Source organism: Jaculus jaculus, chromosome 14 (assembly GCF_020740685.1).
Source record: "Jaculus jaculus isolate mJacJac1 chromosome 14, mJacJac1.mat.Y.cur, whole genome shotgun sequence".
NCBI classification, from domain to species: Eukaryota; Metazoa; Chordata; class Mammalia; order Rodentia; family Dipodidae; genus Jaculus; species Jaculus jaculus.
In genome coordinates this window covers 52,857,282-52,883,814 of record NC_059115.1, presented here as the reverse complement: position 1 = coordinate 52,883,814, position 26,533 = coordinate 52,857,282, and the positions used below count along the sequence as shown (strand labels likewise).

At 41.2% G+C, this 26,533-nt stretch overlaps 1 protein-coding gene across 2 annotated transcripts in view; it reads left to right on the top strand.

Annotated features, from left to right (window-relative positions):
* Positions 1 to 23,688, top strand: part of Prrc1 (proline rich coiled-coil 1) — a 37,848-nt gene extending 14,160 nt beyond the window's left edge. For both annotated transcript variants that reach the window (XM_004651527.2, XM_045133904.1), the window contains exons 6-9: positions 4,535 to 4,698; positions 11,556 to 11,659; positions 15,889 to 15,991; positions 20,478 to 23,688. In XM_004651527.2, the coding sequence (XP_004651584.1) occupies positions 4,535 to 4,698; positions 11,556 to 11,659; positions 15,889 to 15,991; positions 20,478 to 20,687 (581 nt within the window). In that variant the 3' untranslated portion in view covers positions 20,688 to 23,688. The remainder of the gene's footprint in view (positions 1 to 4,534; positions 4,699 to 11,555; positions 11,660 to 15,888; positions 15,992 to 20,477) is intronic.
* The last annotated feature ends 2,845 nt before the right edge of the window (positions 23,689 to 26,533 follow it).

Sequence of the window (26,533 nt, the reverse complement as noted above, 5' to 3'; positions counted from 1 at the left end):
CCTCCAGAAAAGCACCACTTGCCAAATTGCCATCAGCTGGGGACCAAGCATAAATTTGTGGGAGACATCTGATTCAAAACTTCACGTTCCACCCATGGCTCCTGTATACAGCCATTCATGATGTAAAATGAAATGCATTCTGTTCAACTTTAAAAGTCCCCATAGGTTTCCAATGCCAGTACTGTTCAAACATACCCACAGTCCCAGTTCTCTTAAGTGTGAGGTGTAAAACCCCAAACACATAACCAAACAGAGTGAAACATGCAAAAGATGGCATTGCAAGGAAAGATTGAACCAATACAAGATCTAAAACAAGCAGTTTTGTGTTCAGCCGGGACCAGTGATGAAATCCCTAGGGTTCCAATTTGGCCCCTCCAGCTGAGCTGCTTACAGCCCAGGGAAAATTTATCCTGAGCCAGAAGTACTCCTTGGCAGCTGTTTCCTGGCATCTTCAAAAAGTCCTGGTTTCCACTGAAGCCAACAGTTCATCCTCATGAATCTGTTGGCCTTCCACACAGGGCCTCCCAATAACCTTTCCTCGTATCACCCAGTGTCCATTTCCAAAAAACAAGCCACATTGCAAATCCAATGATCCTCTCTTTACTACATCTGTTATACTTCCTAATACCAGGTGGGCTACCACATCTGTTAATCTGAGGGGCAGTATTGAATAAAAGCCAACTTTGAAGAACAGGAAAACTCCGTTAGCATTCTGGTCCCCTACTTTCAAAAGAGTCAGCATTCTTCCTGCTGCCCCAATGCAAAACAGCCAGCCCAGTCTCAATGGTGGTAATCTCATAGAGTTGCAGCTGAAATGGGCTTGTGTCTCCAGTCTGAAACTTTCTTTTCTTTCTGTGCCATATGCCAGTTCATTTCTTCTAAATTGAACCCTGGTCAAGTTATCATGGACAGAACACAGCTGGCTTCTCACACAAACTGCCTGTAGCCCAGTCCTGATAAAGGTCTTCCTTCTAAGCCAAGGCTGCACAGTTCTTTCTTCTGCATTTAGGCTTTTCAAACTCTGACAAGAATGGTCCATCAAGCCTTCCTTATAGCACTTAAGAGCATCTCTTCATCCAGAGTTTCAAAATCCTTCCATATTTCTCCTGCACACCAGTTCTGAAAGACCAAAGTCACACAGTCAGGTTTTTAGGAGTAATGACGCCACTCCACTGGTACCAATTTTTTCTTGGTTTGTTACCTACTCATTGCTTTAATAAAGCACCTGGTCAAAAGCAGCTGATGGAAGGAAAGCTTTTATTTTGACTTACAGTCTCAACTTGAGGGGAAACTTCATTATGACAGAGGAAAGGATGAGCAGAGGCTGGATACCACCTCTGCCACAGCAGGTGGAAAACAGCAGCAAGTGAATGAGCCAGACCAGCACTGGAAAACTAGGGATAATAAACCTCAGGGTCCACCTCTCCCAGCATCACACCTCTCCCAGCATCACACCTCTCCCAGCATCACACCTCTCCCAGCATCACACCTCTCCCAGCATCACACCTCTCCCAGCATCACACCTCTCCCAGCATCACACCTCTCCCAGCAAGCCTCTACCATTCAAATTCCCACCAGCTGGGGACCAGGCACTCAGAACTCATCAGTTTATGAGGGACATCTGATCCAAACCACCACAGTACCCAAGTGAAACCCCTAACTGCCTCATTTTTTAAAGTGTTGACTAATGTTAGCCACTAACTATAATTTTTAGTTCATCTCTACTGGCCGTGTAATCAGTGAAAATTCCTTTTTTGTTGTTCTTGCATTTGATTATCTTATAATAATATGGTAATCTTCAGGCAGTTCATATAGACTACAGTCTGTTCTTTACTTTTTATGTGTATACCCACTATGAACAGTCTCTTGGCTTCCTGAGGTCAATGCCAGGTACTAATAATCCCATAGACAGACTTTACAGAATTGGCAGTGTTGTCCAGGCCCTGGGGACTTGGACGGAGATTTTTAATGGTGGTCTTAGTTTTTAATACAACTAATTTATGTCTTACTTAGTCGCCATTAAGTAAATTTGTAAACTCAACTAAATGAGCTCTGGAGGCATGAAAACATCATGAGTTGTTAGCATTGCTACTGTTTTTAAGTGTAAATCTGGGTCAGTGTTGCTATATGTGAATCTAACTGATTCACTGTTGGCTGGGAAGTAGTGCTTAGTTTTTACTGGGTTGTTGACATTTTCTGCATTATTTAATTTAATGAAAAGTGTTTTTTAAAAGGCAAGTCTGTTGGGCTTGTCTCAAAAAAAAAAAAAAGTGTTTATGCTGGCTGTGGTGGAGCACACCTTTAATCCCAACACCTGGGGGCCACAGGCAGAGGTAGGAAGATCACTGTGAGTTCGAGGCCACCCTGAGACTATATAAGTGTATTCCAGGTCAGCCTGGGCTAGAGTGAGATTCTACCTTGAAAAATAACAGAAATAGTGTTTATGCTTAACTCAGGAATAGTGTTTTTAGAGGAAGTCAATCTCGTTATGTTTCTTAAGCTAAGTTTATGAAGCTGGTTGGGAAAACTATTGTAACTGCTTTTAGTTCCTGTTAAGAATCTTCAGGCAGTTCCCATAGATATGCAGTCTGCTCTTTACCTATGTAGGCATCCAATATGAGAAAAAAAAAATAAGTCTCATGGCTTCCTGAGGTCAGTGCCAGTTACTAATAATTCCATAGACAATATTTGCAGCCATCAGGGACTTGAGCAGAGATTTTCATTGGCAGTGAAAAGCCACGCGCTCATCTTAACTTTTAGTAGTTTCTTGTCTGTGCATGTCAGTTGACAAGATGCAGCAGATCAAGTAAACTTACTGAATGCCTGTTCTGCTGGCTGCTAATGCTAATGTAAGAGTTTGGCGGAACAGGTATTTTCCTTCTGTGTGGGATGAGGAGCCTGTGTTCAGAGACGTGTGCATTATTATCTTTGCTCACACAGCCTGGTGGAGTTTGATCAAACATCCTTTAAACTTTTTTTGATACTTAGCCAGTTTACTTCCCCTGAAGTAGACAGTTGAATCAAGAATGAAATAAAGAGCAGTAGGGTGAGGTGGTGCATGACTGCAATCCCAGTTCTCAGGAGGTAGAGGCAGGATCAAGAGTTCAGGGCCAGTCTCAGCTACATATAACAAGGTCTAGGCCAGCCTGAACTTCATTAGTCCCTGTCCCAGAAAACAAAACAAAAGTTGGGGAGATGGTTCAGTGGGTAAAGTACTTACCTTGCAGCAGCAGGACCGGAGTTGGGATCCTCAGCTCCCACATAGAAACCAGGCAGGGCCAACATAGGCCTTTAATCTTGGTGCTGCACAGGTGGAAATGGAACAAGGATTGGCTAGCTAACTAGTCTAGCTGAATTAGTGAACTCCAGATTTAGTGAGAGACCCTGAGTCAAAAAAAAAAAAAAATTATAGGGCTGGAGAGATGGCTTAGTGGTTAAGCGCTTGCCTGTGAAGCCTAAGGATCCCGGTTTGAGGCTCGGTTCCCCAGGTCCCACGTTAGCCAGATGCACAAGGGGGTGCACGCGTCTGGAGTTCTTTTGCAGTGGCTGGAGGCCCTGGCATGCCCATTCTCTCTCTCTCTCTCTCTCTCTGTCTGTCACTCTTAACTAAATGAATAAAAATAACAAAAAATTTTTTTTAAATTATATATATGTGTGTGTGTGTGTGTGAAGGGATACAGGAAGATTCTCTATATTGTGCTTTGGTCTCTAGGTACAAACATGCACACATGCATACATAGCACAGATATTTTCCGGCAAAAACAAAGAAAAAGCAATTTTGTCAAGTTATTGTGTAGAAAGAATAGAACACCAGTTTATAAAATAATTGAAAAATTTAAAATATTTGTACTGATGAGTAATTAAATGGTAGTGTTTTATATGTTATTTCATATGTTGAGACAGTAGTACAAATTAATTAAAATGTACAAATTACTTTTGTTATATGCTCTTTTTAAGGATGGGGAATATATAAAAAGGATTGATCCAAAATCAAGCTGTTTCTTAGCTAATAACAGCATTTTGTGGTAGTTCTTGTTTACTTTGTAACTTTTATTAAAAAAAAAAAAATGGATTCCCAATCTCCATGTCAAAGCCAGAAGGTGTGACTGGCTTCTGCAATTCCAGAGTGCCTGTTGGCAGACACAGGAGAGGCAGAGCTTTCTGTCTCTATGTACACCTGACTCTCAAATAAGTAAATAAATAAAATATTTTTAAAAAGAAGGAAGGCAGAGACAGAAGAATTTCCTAGAAACTCAAGAAGTGAATGGTGAACAACAGAGAGCGACCCTTCCCCACCAGAAGTTACCCTGTGACCTCCAGTCATGTGCTGTGGCATGTATGTGCACACACTGTCACATACAGACAAGCATGCACACCAAATTCATGAATTAATTGATGTAAAAAAGATAGTGACTTCTATCTTGCATGATCTTAGGAGGTTGGTAATAATTAAATAAAGTTTGAACTCATGGTATGATAGCAACAGTGAGAACTTCATTAATTTGGAATTGACATTTTCTTTTCCTCTTTGTAGAATCTGGAGGTGAACTAGACATCGTGGTCACCTCAGATAAAGAAGTCAAAGTGGCCGCTGTCCGAGATGCCTTCCAGGAGGTCTTCGGCTTGGCTGTGGTTGTAGGAGAAGCTGGACAGTCTAATATCGCCCCACAGCCGGTGGGCTACGCAGCTGGATTAAAAGTGAGTACTAAGCTTGCCATGTAATTCCAGCACTCGGGAGGCTGAGGTAGGAGAATTGTGGTGAGTTTGAGGCCAGCCTGGTATTACAGAGCGATCTCCAGGTCAGCCTGGGCTAGACTAAGACCCTGCCTCAAAACAAACAACCACACAAACAAATGAGCCGTAATCAAACCACCTTTCTTAGCATGTGGAACCTGGCAATTTTTTCATAAATTTCATAATATTTTCATAAAGATCCTGTGGTATGTGTGGAATGATTGCATATTTATTGTGGAAATGATGAGCTTTGCTTTGAGTTAGACAACTCTGTACTGTTTTGAAGATATTATTGGAAATCAACATTAGGTTTTGATTATTGGAGCAGGAAGAAAAAATACTCAGAGCACAGAGCAAAAGTAGTTAGTTCTTTTTTTCCCCCCAAAAGCTATTCTTAATATTTTATTTTTATTTATTTACTTGAGAGGGAGGCAGAGAGAAAGAGAGAATTGACATGCCAGGGCCTCCAGCCACTGCAAATGAACCCCAGATGCATGTGGCATCCTGTACATCTGGTTTAGGTGGGTCCTGGGGAATTGAACTGTGGTCCTTTGGCCTTGCAGGAAAGCACCTTAACCACTAAGCATTTCTCCAGCGCAAAAGTAGTTCTGAAAGAAATCTTCTTAACCTAATATCAACATTCAATTTAGCCATTGCAATTATAATTTGAACCTTACAAGGGTACTGGGGATTGAACTCTGCTCCTCCTAGTTGAGCAACTAAGTGCTCTTACTGAGCATCTTTCCAGTCCCCAGAAGTTCATTTTTTAAAATATAAAATTTGTGCCGATATTGCTGAAATATTATAGTTCTAGCAAATCTGCCCTCCCCTGCATTGGTTTGCTCTCTGTGGCATTGTTACAAGCACACATAATGCAAGAACAGATGAACAGCTGGTGCTGCACAAACATCTCTCTACTCTAAAAAACCAACAAGCCAAGCAGATGTGGCAGTGTATGCCTCAACAACAACAAAATAAAATCCTTGACACAGTCTTTGCCCTCTTTTCCCCTGTATTCTGTGATTTGATGTGTTTCCTCCTTCTTCTTTTTTTTTTTTTTGATTTTTGAGGTAGGCTCTCACTCTATTCCAGGCTGACCTGGAATTCACTACGTAGTCTCAGGGTGGCCTCGAACTCACGGTGATCCTCCGATCCTCCTACCTCTGCCTCCCGAGTGCTGGGATTAAAGGTGTGCGCCACCACGCCCGGCTGATGTGTTTTCTTCTGCAGAAGATGGCCTCCGTGAGTTACGGGCACTCTGATCTAATCTTTTGTGGTCTCTTGGGCCTGCCTCAGTCAAGCTTCTGCCCTCACCATCCTGCTGAGTGCAATCACAATCCGCAGCGTTTGCTGTTAATTTGGCTCATCAGGAGCATTCCAGACAGTTGGCCATCCATCTTCCCTTCCTTTTTGTTTATTTATTTACTTACTTTTTTAGTTTTTTGAGGGAGGGGCTCCCTCTAACCTAGGCTGACCTGGAATTCACTATGTAGTCTTAGGGTGGCACGTGGAGAATTGAACCTGGGTCCTTAGGCTTTGCAGGCAAGCACCTTAACCACTTAGCCATCTTTCCAGCCCTTCTTTTTATTTTTTGAGATTGAGTCTTACACAGCCAAGGCTGATCTTGAACTCCTGGTCTTCCTCCTCCCATGTGCTGGGATCATAGCCATTCATTATCATGCCCAGCTTTTACCCTTTCTCGCCATTCCTTCCTCCCCCCCCTCCCCCCGACTTCCCTGGATGCACACTTGGATAACTCCTTAGTTCCTTAATTACTAGCTGCTGCGGTGCTTCCCTAATGTTCCTCCTCTTCTCCCCAGCCTCCTTTGGTCCCTGTCCCTGAATCCATTACTTCTGTGCTGACTGCATGGTGTCCCTGGCCTTGGATACCAGCTGGGTGCTGACAACTTTACCTGTATGGCTAGAACCAAAGCACTTTTCTCTGAACTTGCTTCCTCCCCAGCCCTCTCCATCTCAACTGATGGCAGCCCTGTCCTTCCATGTTCTCAGTTGTGAAACCTTGGGTCATACCTAGATTCTAATTGGACTTGCTTCTAATTGGACTTGCTTCTAATCCAACATAAACCCTTGTTTGTAAGAGATAGCTTTCAGAGTTTGCCATGGTTGTTATTGTTATGTTCCCTCCCTCCCTCTCTTCCTTCCTTCCATGTTTTTTTTGTTTTGTTTTTTTTTTTTTTTTTTTGGTTTTTTGAGGCAGGGTCTCATTCTAGCCCAGGCTGACCTGGAATCCATGGTTATTTTTTTAAAAATTATTTATTTATTTATTTATTTGAGAGTGACAGACACAGAGAGAAAGACAGATAGAGGGAGAGAGAGAATGGGCGCGCCAGGGCTTCCAGCCTCTGCAAACGAACTCCCGACGCGTGCGTCCCCTTGTGCATCTGGCTAACGTGGGACCTGGGGAACCGAGCCTCGAACCGGGGTCCTTAGGCTTCACAGGCAAGCGCTTAACCGCTAAGCCATCTCTCCAGCCCTCCATGGTTATTTTTATGAGGTCACTTCAGACACTGAATTAGTAAGCATTGCCCCATTACTCCCAAGGGACATACAACATTAGGCCCCTGTGGGCCTCTCTGGTCACAATGTCTTCATCAGCCTATCAACATATAATTTTGTTTGATTTCTGAGTTTGTTATACATACATACATACACATACATACCTTCCTACCTTCCTACCTACCAAGCTAGCTAGCTTAGTAAGATATCGTCAAGGTAACTGATGTTTAGAAGGGTTTGAATTCAGTCTAATCTAGAAATAAAGAAGCTGATAGTTTTCAAAATTTCAAGAGTACTTTTTACAGATTGGAAAGAGTTTAAAAAGCTGGGTAAAAAGGACATCCTGATTTAGTTTAAGGGGGTAAACCTGGAGAAAATTGCAAAATAAGGCCAGGTTATTGAACAAATAAGTGGTGAGTATAGTTGGCATTAGAAACTAAAGAAAGGGCTTTCTTGGAATTTTGAGGCATTATACAACTGTGATTTGGTACTAGAATTACTTTTTTAAAGGAATGGCATGGTAGTGAGGGACTTATTTTAGTTCTCTAGCAAATGTTATCTGTGTCATTCAGAAAGATGACCAAGTCCTGCAGTGTGAGCTTGTCACGGCAAATGTGAAGAAAGGGGAGAAATACATAGTATTGAAAAGCAGATTACTTATTGTAAGGAAAAGGAATTTAGACAACTGTCCACATGGAAAGCCTACTTTTCATTATTATTCTCACTTTTGTTTAGCTTTTAAGTTTTATTTATTTATGAGAGAGAGAGATTAAGAGGCAGATAGAAAGAAACAGAGAGAACGGACACGCCAGGGTTTCTAGCCACTGCAAATGAACTCCAGATGCATGCGCCACCTTTTGCATCTGTCAGTACGTAGGTACTGTGGAATCAAACCTGGGTTCATTGTTGTTTTTAAATAGTAGGTGTTAAATGTTTTGCTTTATTATTAGCTGTCCTTACACAGATGATACTTAAAATAAGTAGATAATGTATTTGAAAGACTGATGAGGATCTTTTTCCTCAAGGCAAACTTTATGTGGTAGATATTATTGGTAGTTCAATTTATCTTATCTCATTCATATTTGACATTTATTTTTGCTATTGGTTTTTTACATTAGAAATTTAGACATTTAGCTGGGTATGGTGGTCCACGCCTTTAATCCCAGCACTCAGGAGGCAGGATGATCGCCAGGAGTTCCAGGCCATCATGACACTACATAGTAGATTCCAGATCAACATGGGCTAGAGTGAGACCCTACCTCAAAAAGCAAATATATATATTTAGGCTTTTTTTAAAAATTTTTGGTTTTTCGAGGTAGGGTCTCACTCTAGCCCAGGCTGACCTGGAATTCACTATGTAGTCTCAGGATGGCCTCGAACTCACAGCGATCCTCCTACCTCTGCTTCCTGAGGGCTGGGATTAAAGGCGTGCGCCACCACGCCTGGCTTCGGAAAGGCTTTTTCTAAAGCAACCTTTAGTTCAGGCTCAAAACTGAATTTTTTTTTTTTTTTTTTCGAGGTAGGGTCTCACTCTAGCCCAGGCTGACCTGGAATTCACTATGGAGTCTCAGGGTGGCCTCGAACTCATGGTGATCCTCCTACCTCTGCCTCCCGAGTTCTGGGATTAAAGGCGTGCGCCACCACGCCCGGCTCAAAACTAAAATTTTAATAAGTTTGTGACTTTTTTTTTTGTCCCAGAAGCAGTAAGGGGAGCCAATAATTAGAAAAACAATGTATAAGTTTAAAATATAAAAAATTTAACCTGCTTTTTTTTTTCTTCCTCAGCAGATTTTATTTGATGAGAATGGCTTTAATCACCTAACACCATTTAAGAAAGTGCATGAGACAAACTAAATTGAGTTAGGAAGTTTCTGAAATTTCTCTGCCAATTGCGAGTCTTACTGAACAGCTAGCTGTGATTGTAGCCACCATCTCATAGGTCATGCTTAACAAATATCAGCGTACGTGTTCTGCTCACATTTGCGGAGATGTCTGTAGCTTTAATTCTCCCTGTGAACTAGGTTGCTCCGGATATGTCACTTCTGGTTCACTTGGAGAGCTTATTTCAGTGTGGCCTCTAAACCGTCTTCATTCTTTTTTTTTTTTTTTTCTAGGTAAGGTCTCACTCTAGCCCAGGCTGACCTGGAATTCACTATGGAGTCTCAGGGTGGCCTCGAACTCACAACGATCCTCCTACCTCTGCTTCCCGAGTGCTGGGATTAAAGGCGTGCGCCACCATGCCTGGCCCGTCTTCATTCTTGATGCCTTACACTGGTGAAAATAAAATCATTCTCAAAAGTGGTAGGGGCTGATACTAGAGGGTCTTGTAACTCTGAAAGGAACCACATCGAATATTATATATATATATATATGTATATAAATAAAATATTAATATGGTAGCGAGTGGAAATGAGAGGTTAGGTACAGTCCTTCTTTCTCCATAAACAGAATTGAACTTGTCTGTGTAGCTCATTATTCCATCTCCTGTAAATAATAACTAGCTGTAAATCGTTCATGAATCATATGAGGTATAAAATCTTGTAGTATATTAACATCAAACACACTTTCTCTCTTGAAGCAGATGTCTGGGAATATTGGGGTATAAGACACAGCTCAGCACCTTCCACTAAATATCCTACGAGTCCCCTCATAGTTTTGCTGAATTACCACTTAAGCTTAATCTAAATGTAGCTGTAACTAACTCCTGGGAGGAACAAATTCAGCAAGTGTAAAGTATCCACTGTGGAGAATTGAATTCGCTTCCCTGTTACATTTCTTTTAGAATCACTCTGCCTCCTTATATCAGCATTACCAGATTATTAATCTTGTAACATGTAACGCTTTGTATTATTCATAACATCTGTAGCACAGGCCCTTGGAAATCTCTATTTTCCCTTGGTGTGGTTTACTATGTGGGGTTTATCATGTAGGGAGTTCTTAATGAATACCTGTTGGGTTCAGCCCTATGCTGGCCACTGGCCATGAGAATGACCACAAATGGATAGTCTTGACTTTTGTTGTCATTTAAATTTTAGTATCTTTACTGTTCTGAGCTCATGTCTTAAATGGTTGTATCCTTGTATAGTTGTTAGTCTGTCTTTATTTCATTTGTTCCTGACAACTCTCTTCTCTAGAAGTATCCTAGCCTTCTTAATCCTTTGAATATGAACAAGAATTAACTACTTAATCTCATTTTCTCTATTTAGTTCTTCTGTCCTTGAAATAATAGGTGTAATTCATAGATTTTTTTTTTCCCCCAGAATTAGTTGTTTTGTTGTATGTATGAGATAGGATTGTTGTGTAGTCCAGTCTGGCCTTGAACTTGTGATCCTCCTTCTTCTCCCTTTCAAGTTCTGAGATACCATGTGTGCAATACCCTATCTGGCTAGGAATAGACAGACTTTGAACAGATTTGCCTGTTGAGTATTTTGTCACTTCTTTCATTATCACTGTCACTAGAACAATTCAGATAAATGTAGAAACAACAGTCTTGTTTTCTCCTTGCTCTTACACTCAGCTCTCAGTTTTCTAAGATTTTCAACCCCTCAGCTTGCTTCATTGATGGTAATTATTTTACTGAATAAGCTTTGTGTATTATACATTGACAGCTTTTCATCCTAAGTAACAGGTCATTTTGGTGCATGTATATTTAAAGGGATTTATAAAAATTGGAAAAAAATTCATTGTTGCTTTGACGGAAAATCTACTAAAAATATACTGGTCAGTGTAAGAATTTATCAGTAAGATGGTCTCTGGCCAAATGAACATTGCAAAACAGTTTTCTTGTGTGTGTCTTTAATTAAATGATGTTATTTGAAGGCAATCCATGAAATAATTTAATCCAAATATTAATGCATAAGGAAATAATTTAGAAGGTGTACCCCAAACCCACACTGAGAGAATGTGATTGGGCCTTTTCACTTGCCTCCCGTGCAATATGCTTTGGCATTATTTGAACATTGGCAGTGAGCATATGTATGGTTTTGTATAAATGTATGCATGTATGACTTGTGTCATTGTAAGTCAGAGTACTGAATAGTAAGTGTTTTTTTTTTTTAATTTTATTTTGTTTATTTAAGAGAGAGATAGAAGACGGAGAAAGAGAGTAAGAGAGAATGGGCATGCCAGGGCCTTCAGCCACTGCAAACAAACTCCAGATGCATGTGCCCCCTTGTGCATCTGGCTTACGTGGGTCCTGGGAATTGAACCTGGGTCCTTTGGCTTTGCAGGCAAACGCCTTAACCACTAAGCCATCTCTCCAGCCCGAATAGTAAGTGTTTTATGTTCCTTGTGCCGTCATGCAGGGTGCCCAGGAGCGCATAGATAGCTTGCGGCGGAGCGGCGTGATCCACGAGAAGCAGACGGCAGTGTCAGTGGAAAACTTCATCGCCGAGCTGCTGCCAGACAAGTAAGAGGCGTCCAGCTGGGACTTCACATTGAATGTGTGTGTGTGTGGTCAGGGGAGGGTGGCGGGGAGAGACTGGATTCCCTAGGTCCACACTGTTGTCGTTTCTATCCTTAATCTCTTTAGTTTGTTTTGTTTTATTCCAGGTAGGGTCTCACTCTGGCCCAGACTGACCTGGAATTCACCATGTAGTCTCAGGGTGGCCTCGAACTCATGGTGATCTGCCTACCTCTGCCTCCCTGAGTGGTGGGATTAAAGGCGTGTGCCACTACGCCCGGCTCTTCCTTCTCTTTAGTAACAAAACAGCGGAGCTAGAAAGGCCTGCTCTCCATGACAAAAGTGACATCACTGCATGTAATAGCTCTGCATTTAAGCTGGCGCATCGGAGTAATCGGTTTGGCTATCATTGAATGGTAGAAATGCAATCCTGTGCAGTTACCCACGCTATTCATGGTCGTGAAGGGTATGGGCAGGAGGGCCCAAGGACAGATGCTAAGTTGGAGTCTTCTGAGTGCTCTGTGTGTGTTGTACTCAGAAAACCCTCTATAGGGTGTAATCAGTCGTCATTGTCTCCGAAGGCTGTGCCTTTAAAATAGATTACTTTTTAATGAGAAAACCTTTTTGGATGTACTGAGCTGTTTTATCTGAAAATGATTTTGTTTTGTTGGTTTTTTTAACCATTCATAATTGCATAGTGGTTCTGTTCTTCTCTTTAGTTTTGTTTACTGTTGGTGAATAACATTGTACCTCTCACCTTGCGAAGGGCTTTGGAATCTGGGTTTGAACGTTTGAGCATTCTTTCGGCACCAAGGAACTTCCCAGTGGCGATCCGTTCAGTTGTTCCCTCTGCTGACCTTCCACGCTGAGCCCCTGAATGTGCTCCATTTTAACAAGAGTTAGGAGGTGAGGCTGCTGGAGCCAAGGCACCGTGTGCCGTATTGTCACATCTCGGTTTTGTTTTGGTTTTTCGAGGTAGGGTCTCGCTCTAGCCCAGGCTGACCTGGAATTCACTATGTAGTCTCAGCGTGGCCTTGAACTCACGGTGATCCTCCTACCTCTGCCTCTGAGTGATGGGATTAAAGGCGTGCGCCACCATGCCCAGCTGGTATTGTCATATCTTACTCTGCGATTACTTTCCACTTCTAAGATCGGACTAGCTGTGTATTGTTCTGTGCGCGGACTTCACTCCCGGGCATCATGTTAATTCCTTCCTGCAGCCTGATCTCTTGGGAACGGTTTCCCTCTTCCCACAGCCTCCTCGGGTGCCAGGCGTGAGGTGGGTTGCTCGCTGTGGCCCCCCTCCTCCTCTGCTCACCTGTCTCTTACAGGTTGTCTCAGAACTCTGCACATGCCATTTCTGTTGGCTTGACTGCTTATTTCTGGCATGGGAATATATTTTCTCAGCAGTTTTTTTTTTGTTTTTTTTTTAATTTTTTTGTTTTTGGTTTTTTGAGGTAGGCTTTCACTCTGGCCCAGGCTGACCTGGAATTCACTATGTAGTCTCAGGGTGGCCTCGAACTCACGGTGATCCTCCTACCTCTGCCTCCCGAGTGCTTGGATTAAAGGCATGCACCACCATGCCTGGCTTTTTTAAAAATTTTATTTATTTATTTATTTATGTGAGAGGGAGAGAAAGAGAAGAGAGAGAGAGAGAGACAGAGAGAGAAAATGGTACACCAGGGCCTTCAGCCACTGCATACGGAACTCCAGGTGCATAAGTCCCCTTGTGCATCTGGCTTATGTGGGTCCTTTAGAATGGAACCGGGATCCTTTGGCTTCGCAGGCAAACACCTTAACCGGTAAGCCATCTCTTCAGCCGCTTCAGCAGGGTTTTTTTTTTTTTTTTTTTTTTTTGGTCATTTTAACTTTGCAGTTATACTCTGTATGATATACCTAGGCCAGCTTGTTTTCATTGCTGGCCTGCTCCTATAAGTAATTCTCTTAATGGATTTGCTGGGTTTGCTGATTCTTTGATTGAAAGCTTTCATAAGTTCGGTAAATGTCTCCAGCCTCATATATTCAGGAATTTTTTTCTGGCTCATTTTTTCTCTACAGGATTCTGATGGCATGCTTGTTTGTTTGCCACAGTCTCTTTCTCTCTCTCTCTCTCTTCTTTAACATTGTCCATTTCTCCCCTAAATGTTTTTTCTGTCTTCCTTTTTTGGACTGTTTCTGTCTGTTTGTTGTTGGGTTTAGTAATAGTGCCTTCTGCTGTGCCCAGCCATTGTTAAACTCGTACTGAATTCCCTCTTTTTCCTCAGTAGGACCCATTAATCTATTGAGTGCCTCCACCTCTTCATCTCTTATGACTGGGCTTGCCTCTCTCTTTTTACACGTATGAGTCACAGTGACTTAGAACCCTCACCTGTAAGTCCCACCCCCCAGGCCACAAGGAGACGGGCTTTGGTTTTTTGAATTGCTGGATTGGAAAAATTAGTGTGATGTATACCACGTACAGAAAAGTGCCAGGGTTCTGAGGCCAGTGGGTTGAGGCTTTTTGCTGTTAAAATCTTGGATCAGTGTTAAGTGTACTAAAACGCCCTTAGGATGTGTTGAACATGTTTGTTCTTCTGTGACCTGATTGGTGAGAGTAAGCAGCCCACACTTTGGTCAGCGCATGTGTCAGGTTTCTAATTCTAGTGTGAATTTTCCTGCTATGAAAAATGTGAACGTCCCGGAACCACAGTTTTTCTCAAGGCCGTTTCAGATAGGATTCGTCATGCCAATTGCACTTTGCCATAAACACAGAGGGAGAGAGGTGGGATTCCCTATCTACGTCAACATCACCAGCCTAGGTTGCCATCCTCCTCCCGAGGTGTGGTTCCCATGGAAGGGCACTGTGAAGGGGAGGGAGAAGAAATGATAGTTCCCTTATCCAGAAGCACAAAGACAAAGACAGATGCCAGAGCTCTGGATAGGGACATGCGTGACTGAGGGCTTACAGCGAGTTGAAGGGGTTGGGAAAGCAATGTTTGGGGTGGTGCTATGGGAGAAAGGTTGACCTTGGAGTTCCACTGCGTATTCACTACTGTGATAAAAGAAACTACGCCTACAGTTTAGTCAGTGTCTTATTCCTGATAGAAAAGATTTAGCTGTGCTTAGCTTTCTAGAGATTTCAGTTACTTTTTTTTTTTTTTTTGGACAAGTAACATTGCTATAACAAAATAGGGAATTTAAATTCGTTTGCCAAATAAAATAAATGTTATTATTTAATGTTCTGAATCTGGAACAGTTTGAAATTAATACAAAGATACTGGAAATTGCTGTTTTAATATTCTGCAGAGTTGTTTATGCTTCTCTGTCTTACTTGGTGGTCTTGTTGAACGTGTAAATAAGTCTCCTAATTTATTTTATGTTTTTGTACTTTATTAAAGCTATGCGTTTTTAAAATTGAGATGTCAAACATTGTGTTGTCCATATTCTCTCATTTAATATCATGATTACAGAGTTGTTTTATAATTCTGATGTGACTGCAGTTGTCATCTGTTAAGCACATTTAAAAAATTCTCACAGTTTATAATCCACAAGTATCCTTAACTTGAAGAGAGGTTTGTTGATTTCACAGGGATGTCATCCATTGATTGATTGAGAACAACTCAGAACATGTTATTGGAAGGACTTATCAGTCACGAGGAGAGGTTTTTTGTTTTTTTTTTTCCAAGGTAGGGTTTTATTCTAGACCAGGCTGACCTGGAATTCACTATGTAGTGTCAGGGTGGCCTTGAACTCACCAGGATCCTCCTACCTCTGCCTCCCAAGTGCTGGGATTAAAGGCATGCACCACCATACCCATCTATGAGGAGAGTATTTGTTCTTACTTATTTTTCTCTGAATGAGCTCATGGTTTTCTTTTTAGTTTGCCAATAACATTGTTAGATGGCTGCATAGAAGTGGTGGAGCTGGTAATTTAAATTTTCTCATATTTTAGCAAGTAATATTGAAACATTTCTCGTGTGCATATTTTGGTCCCCCTGCCTCATTTTTTTCCCTCATCTTAAAAAGAAAGGAAACTTTTCATGGCAGGTCTCCTCATCGTTCTTTACTGTTATTACCCATTCTTTCTCCTCATCTCTGTTTCTAGTGGATTGTCCTCTTGCAAACAAATTGGAAAAACCATTTCCTTTTGGAAAATTCCCATGTTTTTTTCTGACTTATATAGTCCTTACTTTTCCTTTTGACTACTCACTGGAGTTTTGTCACGTAAGCAATATGGACTGTGTTTTCTGTCCTAGGTGGTTTGACATTGGTTGCTTGGTAGTTGAAGACCCTCTGCATGGCATTCGCCTGGAGACTTTCACACAGGCCACGCCGGTGCCCTTGGAGTTTGTGCAGCAGGTAAGAAACCTTTACCTCCTCCTGCTGCTCTAGAGAGGCCCGGGCGTTCCTCACAGTAGGAAGTCTGCTGCACTTTTTGTGGGGACTGTGTCCTTGCCTGTGTCTGCCTTCTTTAGCTTTTTCCTTTTCCTTTCAGTTTCCTGCTTCACACTTTAGCACCTCTCTGCGTGGCTTTCCAGCTGACTTTGTTTATTAATGCTTTTTTTTTTTTTTTTTTTTTTTGGTTTTTCGAGTTAGGGTCTCACTCTAGCCCAGGCTGACCTGGAATTCACTAAGGAGTCTCAAGGTGGCCTTGAACTCAAGGCAATCCTTCTACCTCTGCCTCCCGAGTGCTGGGATTAAAGGCATGCACTACCATACCCGGCGGTTAATGCTTTTTTATGATTATGTTCCAAGATTGACTTGTATTATCTATTTTATGTCTACTCTTTTTCGTTTTAAAAAAAATGCTTTACTTATTTGAGAGAGAGAAAGAGGCAGATAGAGAGATAGAATGGGCACACCAGGGCCTTCAGCTGCTGCAGAGGAACTCCAGATGCATGCGCCACTTTGTGTATCTGGCTTCCGTGGATCCTGGGGAATTGAACCTGGGTCCTTTGGCTTTGCAGGCCAGTGCCTTAACCAGTAAGCCATTTCTCCCGCCCTGTGTCTACTCTTAATCTACTTTCCACTTCATCTCATTGCAGTCCCCTCTATCATATCCATTTCCTTTTCTTTGGTCTAGTCTTCCTTTTTAGTTGATAAGAAGATTGGATCATAAGTGCTCGCTTTTACGTTTGTTAACTAAAAAGCAGACCTACTCATGTGCCCATCAGCATTGTTTATGGGAAAATATAAATGATGATTCTCCCTCTTCTGTATTTCTATGTAAATTTCCTCTTCTCTCCTAAATCAAGAAGAAGTACAAATGGCATCCTTGTGCTATTCAGTAATAGTTTGTGGATTTTTTTTTTCTGTCTTAAAATTATCTGGGGGCTGGAGGGATGGCTTAGCTGTCAAGGCATTTGTCTGCAAAGCCAAAGGACCCAGGTTCGATTCCCCAGGACCCATGTTAGCCAGATGCACAAGGGAGCACATGCATCTGGAATTCATTTGCAGTGACTGGAGGCCCTGGTGTGCCTGTTCTCTCTTTCTCTCCCTCTTTCTCTGTCTAATAAATAAATAAATAAAAATAAAATATTTTAAAATATTATTTGGGATATAGAGGCATTTGAAAATGTAATAAGATTATTGAGTTCTCTCCATGAATAGATACAGTTATACTTACATTTAGTATCAATCCTCATAAAATAGCTGAGATAACCAGTGGCCCTTTTAGAGGTTTATAGTTTAGAAAGGGGACTAAAATTGATGCTTGGATTTTTGAAAATTTATAAAGACTTTTTGATACCATAATTTCTCTTTAGGAGTTCAAGTAAGCCTTGTTACAGATATTAACACTAAACTCACTTCAATATAAAAGCAGTTAAAATTTTGTAAGTGAATTCTATAAATATTATTATACCAATGGATTTCAAGCTTCCATAACATGATAGAAACTTTACCAGTGTTGATTTAAAAAGTTGAACCAGGGCTGGAGGAATGGCTTAGTGGTTAAGGAGAAAGCTTAAAAAGTTGAACCATAAAAAATTGCCATCTTTGATACTCAAAAAATTAGGTATTGTTTCATATGATATAACTTAATTATCTCAGTTAAACATTATCGTGAAATAACTCCATTTAACCAAATAAACTGCAGAGTTCTAATGCTGTCATAGAGATCTACAAAACTGAGCATTCAAGGAACAGGTAATTCTCATGCTGCATGGAACATCGACAGTAGAGGTAGAACAGTTTCTAGTTCATTCTGTAAGATCGTTTCTCAACACTGAAGAAAATCTTGATCAATATCACTTAAGAAAAATGCCAAAATTATTGGTAAAATTAATAATCTTCAGAAGTATATTAGGAAGAACACTGTGTCCTAACCCTGAAGGGTTTATCTCAGAGAGTCAAAGGATGGCTTGCCAATAATGAATCAGTTGTATAGTTGAATGCATGTGCAGATTAAAGAAGAATTAGGATTTCATGGGGATGATTGATTTTGTTCAAATAACAGACATGCTGTATTTCGCTTGAATAGTAAGCATGCTATTAAATATTCCCTAGTTAATTAGGATTAGGAGGAAAATCAAAGTACTCCCCAAATCTAGGGAGAAAACACGAGACGTGCTATAATTAGGACACTCCCCATTCCTGCGCGACACTGAGGTAGATCGGGCGCAGCGTATCCGTGGCCCACAGCCAAGTCTGGCTGACTGCCTGCTTTACGATTTTGTTAGAGCATCCCCTGCCGGTCTGCTTACGTGGTACATATGGTTGCTTTAGTACCAAAAAGTGCAGAATTGAGTAGCTGCACTGAAGACTGTTTGGCTTCAAACCCCAACATACTATTTGTCCCTTTTCAAAAACTTTGCTGATCCCTGTGCTAGATGTGCTGACCCATTGCAAAAGGACACATATTAATTTTTAGTTTTAGGACTAATATTGAAAGAAATAGGATGCTCACACAGTGAAGCAGACCTTCATTCCTGTGACCTGATGCTGTCCCACTTGCCCGAGACAGCCGTGCTTTAACGTATGTGCAGATGAATGGGAGACAGGCTTGGGGAAGAGCCGTGGCCAGCCAGTCACGTGGTTAGCTGAAAGTGCTGCTCACGCAGTGTCGTTTGCTGCTTTTATTCTGGATGATTTTTGTCACTTCGTCACAAAATTCCCAAGATGGAGGTTGTGCGCATTGAAAGGCCTTTCGGATGTTACTGGTCAGCACTTCTCCCCATTTCTTTTTTAATCCCTTCTGAAATGTTTTATATCTGTGCTGCTTAAGTTTTGTAATTTTGGAGAATAGAAATTAACCCATCGGGGCGTTAAGCTTATCATCAGTATTTATAGTAGCAAAACTCTATTAAAAGAACTTCATAAAAAATAATTTCATGAAACTTATGCATCTTAAACATGAGCGATTCCATGCATTCCTTCCCCATTAAAACCTGAGCTACTCTGGCTTTTTGTTAACAAGATCAGATCACTCACAGTGTGGTCTTTGGCCCTTCAGCACCAGTATCAGCTGAGAATTTGAATCAGAAGACAAACTGACAACAAAGTTGAGCCTCTGGTGCCTTGCCTGGAGCTGTGGAGCCCAAATGTGCACTCTGTGGCAAGGCCTTAGGGATTTCATGTGGGAGGCAGGTTTGTAGGTCTCTGTAGTCCTGGAACATTGTCTGCTGTTTCTCGTTTAAGCCTCATCAAATGTTAATCGGATCATGCGCACGCAGAGTTAGCCTAAGGCTTTTTGAATGTTGACCTGATGATCAGATTTACTTAGAAGCTATTTTGTTTAATGCTTAACTATTTCTCCTGGAACAAGTTGTAGGTTTCCAAGGCAGTTGTCATAATTGAGCATGAGAAACTTAATTTGAATTAAAAAAAAAACACCTCAGGTGATTATAAATAACAGTCAAGAAGAAGCGAAGGGCTGGAGAGATGGCTTAGCAGTTAAGGCACTTGCTGGCAAAGCTAAAGGACCCAGGTTCGATTCTCCAGGACCCACACAAAGCCAGATGCACAAGGTGGTACATGCAACTGGAGATCGTTTGCAGTTGCTGGAGGCTCTGATGTGCCCATTCTCTCTCTCTATATATATTTGCCCCCTTCTCTCTCCCTCCCTCACAAATAAATAAATGAAAAAAAAAACACCACTTTTTAAAAAAGTGCAGTGTAGATCCATTCTGCATGCAGACATCCTTCTCTGAACTATACCTAATACCTCCAAACAAAACCCTTGGCTCTTAGACGGTAAGTTTATTTTCCATCATTGCTGTGCTTGGGAGCAGGTACAGTTTGGGTCATGTGTGGTGTTACAGATGCAGCAACAGTTGGTGCTGACCAGGCTGGCACATTATTTGATGTGTATTAACTTTCTGACATGTTACTCACATCTGGAGATACTTTCTACAGACTGTTAACTTATTTGAGAATGATATAAAAGACCTAACAAGCATCCTTTTTCTTTCTAGTTAATTTTATAGAAATATCATTTTAGCTGAAAGATATTAGTAATCCAAAGTGCCCTTTAATGTAGGAATGGAACTTCAGGTGACTGAGTCTGTTTAGAAGGTGGAGGTGTTCTAAGACTCAGACATGCCCCAGTCTGGGTTCAATCCTCACCACCACCAAAGGAGAGAACCATAGAGACTTGGATAATATTTGAGCATAAAACATGAGTGCACTGGGAATTTCCACCAAGTAGTTGTGTGCAGGGGTCTTTTGGCTCATTTGTAGCCTTGTAACTTTACAGTGTTGGCAGCAGCCTAGCTGAGTTTCTGAGGATTTGTCATAATATATAGTGGAAGTACCCTGAGTCAAGACTTCGAAGTGTCATTTAACATGACCGCCCCAGTGATGTTTCTAATGTGTTGTAAGTAACACAGACTTCATTCTTCCGCAGGCTCAAAGTCTGACTCCCCAGGACTACAATCTGAGGTGGTCAGGCCTTCTGGTGACAGTGGGCGAAGTCTTGGAAAAGAGCTTACTAAATGTCAGCCGGACTGATTGGCACATGTCTTTCACCGGAATGTCTCGTCGACAGATGATCTACAGCGCAGCCAAGGCCATGGCGGGCATATATAAGCAGCGCTTGCCACCCAGGCCCCTGTGAGGGCACTGTGGGCATACTGTGACTTTGCCACGCCTTGGGCTCCATGTCAAAGAAGGCACTAACCCTTCTTATGTTGAATAGCTTCAATCCAGCAGTTTTTCTAGTTTTCTTGTAGGCTTCAGGGTTTTTTTTTATTTTTTTTATTTTTGGTCCCTCTTATGAAGACACGCTGTCATTCCAAAAGAAGAAAAGAAATCAATCCTTTTTACAGTCATATGATTTCATATATCCTAGTTCTCAAGAGGGAAAATATTCAAATATATTTATAGCACAGTTTAATGTACCAAATTTATAAAATGGAAATTCATGTTGACTTGTACTGATACTGAGTTCTTTTGTTTTTTAAGGAATTCATAGTTCCTCTGTGTTTTGTAGACGCTGGGCCAAAATAAGAGTCCTTTCTTTTTGGTCATCGTGACTATGTGTAGTCTAGGAATTTATACTTCATTTCTTTCTCTTTTTAATTTTGGCATCTTATTGATATATACTATGAACATTGGGGTAATGTATTTTATTTTTTTCATTGCTGTATGAAAACTAAAGAGTAAGTGATCCAAGTATGTTTGAGCTCAGGAAGGCTCACATTATTTTTGTGTAATACTCTTCAGTGCTTCCTAGAGTGAACTCTGACAACAGGAATTCGTCCTGCTTCCACTGATTTTCTTCCTACTGTACAAGAGGAATTTGGGGGGGAGAGGAGGACCTGGTTGTTCAGGGTATGTCTTAATTGAAATTACTTCTTCATTTGCCTTGGGCTCTACTTTTCTAACCTTGTGCCAGTTCGGCCTATTATTTTTTTATTGACATTTTCAAAGGAACTATTTTATATTCAGTCTTGTTTATTTAATCCATTATGTTTATAGTTAATGAAAAAATGTCATTCTTGAAATAATATATTTTACCATTTTTGGATTTACATAATTCAAAATTAGGTACCTGTTTTCTTATACAGTTGAACTCTATGTGAAAGTTTAAATAACCCTTTGAAGATAGTTTCATATGTAAGTATAATTTAATTTTCATTTACCCTTTGATACGGATATGTAGCTATTAAAGAATTAGCACAATTTATGCCAGTTTTATAAAGGATACTGAAACTTTCATCTTGCACCATGTTTATGTGTACGATTTGTTTTATATTAATGTTACTTCAAGCAATTTTTTTTCATTTGGCTATTTTTTACATGAGGATGAGAAGAATTAAGTATTGGTTTTAAAATGATATTTGTTAGTATTCAAGGACTATATAATGACAGTTTGTGAAATCCAGACTTCTGTGTCATTTGAAGTAGAGGGAAGTGAGCATCGCTGTTCACGGCAGTACACCGTGTCATGTCCGGGGAAACGGGGCCAGGCTCCTTTTTAATGCCATCTTCATGAGTAAGTGGGAACCTTTCTCTAACACTTGTCTTTATCCTTTGTTTTAAAAAGTTGTCCTTTGGGGCTGCAGACGTGGCTCAGTGGTATAACACTTGCCTCGCATGCATCAGACCTTGGCCAATTGCCGGCACTGCTTAAAAGAAAGAAAAAGCTAACCAGGCGTGGTGGTGCACGTCTTTAATCCCAGCACTCGGGAGGCAGAGGTAGGAGGATTGTCGTGAGTTCGAGGGCACCCTGAGACTCCATAGTGAATTCCAGGTCAGCCTGGGCTACAGTGAGAACCTACCTTGAAAAACCAAAAAAAAAAAAAAAAAAAAGAGAAAAGAGAAAAGAAAAGAAACAAACAAAGAAAGAAAAAGCTATCTCTTTCTAACACTGCAACTGGATCATCTTCCTTTCACTTAGTATGTCTTCTGCTCCTTGGAACTGTAGTGGGTGAGGAGGAGGAGGCGGGGGAGGAGTGAAGGGCAGGTAGGTGAGGAAAATCCTTGATTGAGTCTAGCCTGTCTGATTTCTTCTGTCCCAGAGTTCTCTTTGGAAGGCATCAGCCAGAGCAGACTGACTCCACAGGATCCCTTTCCACCTGTCATGCAGGGTCTCCCCTGTTACCCCCTGAGCAAGAACACTAAGCCCCAATTTCTGTCCCATGCAGCACAGCCTGGCTGGCTTAGGGATCTGATATACCCATCACCATTCTGAGGCCATGGTTCCCCTTTCCAGCCCTTCCGCCTCTGTGTCCTTCTCTCTTCTACCCATCTCCTTAGAGCTCCCACATTATTGATGGGTGTACGTGAGTAGCTATTTGCTTTCTATTCTTTCTTAAGACTTAGGAAAAACCATCAAACAGTTTATTATTGAGGTATTTGTTTGTGAAATTCCCCGCCATTGGCAGAGTTTGACATTCTTGAATATTATATTTTGTAAATTTAAATTCAAGTCATTAGATTGTATCAGATTATATACTTACTGAAAAACAATTTAAAGGCACCCTTAGATGATTGCTTGGACCATTCAGTTTCAAGGTCCTCCTTTCACTCAGTTTTTGTTATTGTTCATTTTTATTCTGCTTTTTCGTTTGTTGCAGGGTTGCACACTGAATCCAGGACCTCATTTATGCCAGGCAGGCGCTCTGCCTCTGAGCAGTTCTGCATATAAGTGCTGCCACATGCTTCTGAAGTTGGAAAGAAGTGTTAGGTGTTGCTGGCAGTTCTTCTTCTGATTCTCTTGTTCTTGTTGCTTTCCCATCCTCATTTTTGGATAAAGATAAAAGGTAGTGTAGGAGGAAGTATAAGTCCGTAAGAATTCAAATGAAAATGCATAATGCATATTCAAAATTATGCAAATTAGAAATTACTCAGGGTCAACTAATTCACATACTTTTTATGCTATTCATTGGCTAGGGAATAAAAAAACAATCTAAATAGGTCTTTGTGATTTGTGAGGCCAAATTTGTAAACTACATGTTAACAGTTGTTCAGTTAAACATAAATTCTTAAGAAATATAGATTTTTTTCTTTTGGGATGTGATATTCATTTTGTGATATTATGCACAAGGATGTATTGGTTAATGTCAATTTTGTAAGTATGTAAATATGTCATAAATAAATAATACTTTGGCTTATTTCCCAGAGGTATAGAGTGGTTTTTATTTATTTTAAATGAAGAATCTGATTTTATTTTTTTGTAAAAATAGAAAAAAATGTAGTCTTAATAAAGTGTACATTTCAGTGAGAAAAAAAAATGAGGGAACAGTTATTTCCAGATAAACAACAACTGATGATATTCACCCCTAGTAGACATGTCCCACAAGAAACACCGAAGCCCATTTTCTGCCTGTGTATCTGTGGCAGTTACTTTCCTGTTGCTTGTACAAACACCTGACCAGAAGCAGCTTGTTGGAGGACAGGGTTCATTTCAGGCATGCAGAATCCAGGGGCAGTCTCGTCAGGGTCGAAGAAGCTGGCTCACTTCCATAGAACCATGGCAGAGAGAACACCAACAGCCAGCAAACAAAACAGCCGGAGCTCAAAGGGACTCTTTTTTTTTAATATTTTTTTAAAATTTTTATTAACATTTTCCATGATTATAAAAAAATATCCCATGGTAATTCCCTCCCCCCCCCCCACTTTCCCCTTTGAAATTCCATCATATTACCTCCCCATCTCAATCATTGTACTTACATATATACAATATCAACCTATTAAGTACCCTCCTCCCTTCCTTTCTCTTCCCTTTATATCTCCTCAAAGGGACTCTTCACACACCCAGTAGGACTGGGTTACAAGATCCGTCCCCCAGTGACATTCCCCTTCCTCAGCCGTGCTCCACCTGCTGGAGACTCAAGCTGCAAACTCTGTCATTTTTCTTTTCTTGACATTATAAATATATATATTTTTAATAATGGCACACAGTAGAATCTTAAACAAGTAAAATGCTTTGATAAGAATGAAACTTAATAAAAATCCCTGATGCTATGGGGGACGTGCATTCACATTCAAACCACCACATTATCCAAAGGAGATGCAATCACCACCTTGTAAAGATACTTGTATTTCTGTGTGCACAATGACATTTTTATTTACAATAGCTGAGATTTAACAACAAACCAAACATTTGTTGATGGACAAGAGGGCAAAGATAATGCAGTCTACATAATTGGCCCTGTGTAACCAGTGGATTGCTTGTCCACACATTCAACTTGTCATGGATTGAAAATATGTTTTTATTAATTTTGGATTTCACTGTATGGACAAATCACATGTTGGTCCCATCCCCTTGTGTTGTCCTCTTGTTTCCCACCACCACATTCTTTGTCACCTCCATTCCACTGAGGGCCCTCCTCAGTGGGGTTACTGGTATTCACTATGGGGTTACTAATACATCAGTCAGTCTCTGCGGGTGGGGAGAAACAATACTTAGGATAGTCCTCCCTATCCTGCAGCTCTTAAAGTCTTAAAGTTCCCTGACCCTTGCTGGGTAGATTATAAGTCTGCTTTAGTGTTGAACTCTCAGCTACCTCTAGATTTGTGCTTTGATGAGTTTTGAGGGTCTATCTTCATCTCTCTGGAGTAGGTTGTCAGGTTCACAGTGAGAACACATTTGTTTACTTCTTTATTTTGTTTTTTCAAGGTAGGGTCTCACTCTAGCTCAAACTGACTGGGAACTCACTGTATAGTCTCAGGCTGGCCTCAAACTCATGGTAGTCTTCCTACCTCTACCTCCCAATTATTGGGATTAAAGGTGTGCTCTACCATGCCTGGCTAGGACTCATGTTTGGTTTTTTTTTTTTCATTTTTATTTATTTATTTGAGAGTGACAGAGACAGAAAGAGGCAGATAGAGAGAGAAAGAATGGGTGCGCCAGGGCTTCCAGCCACTGCAAACGAACTCCAGACGCGTGCGCCCCCTTGTGCATCTGGCTAAAGTGGGTCCTGGAGAATCGAGCCTTGAACCGGGGTCCTTAGGCTTCACAGGCAAGCGCTTAACCGCTAAGCTATCTCTCCAACCCAGGACTCATGTTTAAATCACCATTTCCTCTGTAATGGGCCCTGGCAGATGTGCCAGTGGTGGCTTATCTCATGCTAGGCAGTTGACTATCTTTTTTTTTTTGTTTTATTTTTTTGTCATATTGATGAATCTACCTACGTTTTCACTGTAAAGAAAAACAAAACAAAAATCAGATTCTGCAACCAAGATTGGATTAGCGAGGATAAGCATAGTTAATTCAGAGACATTTTAAAATATTTTTTTTTTTTATTTGAGAAAGCAACAGATAGAAACAGAAGATAGAAAGAGAATGGGCACTCCAGGGACCTCCAGCTGCTGCAAACGAACTCCAGACACATGCACCACCCTTAAGAGACATTTTGATGAGTGTAGCCACTCTTCTTGGTCAAAGACTAGTGGGAGCTTCTCTCTGGAGTCTATGGCCATTCATAGCCATAGGATTCTTCCTTGATTCTCAGGGCCAGGTATGAGTTCTACCCCACGGAGCAGGCCTCTTATCCTGTGAGAGAACCATCTTATCTAGTCAGAGAGCCACTGATTACCCACATAGGCTGTGTGCCACTCTTGCCCAGATGTGTACATCCTGTCCATTTCATGGCTTGCAGGATCCCTTGCTTGTTCATGACATTGATGACCATTATCTCCCAGCAGCTCACAGAGCGCTTTCCTGCACTCTGAGAGCTACCCAGCAGGAAGTCGTGTTCCACCTCAGCTCCAGAGGGTTCTCTCCGTGTATAGCATCCGCAGCCTGCAGTGTCTTCAGCAATGAGTTCTTACCATTTAGCACTGACTGGTAACCAAGTGCTTTGGCAATAGCCTGCATTGTTTTGGGGACCTCATGGCTCTCCCTGACCAACAGCTCACTGTGGGATGTAACCCAGTTCTGAAACTGGGAATTACCATCCAGAACCCATGGTTTAGAAGTAGGCTGTCTCCATCCTCTCTGGGGCCCTTTTCCCT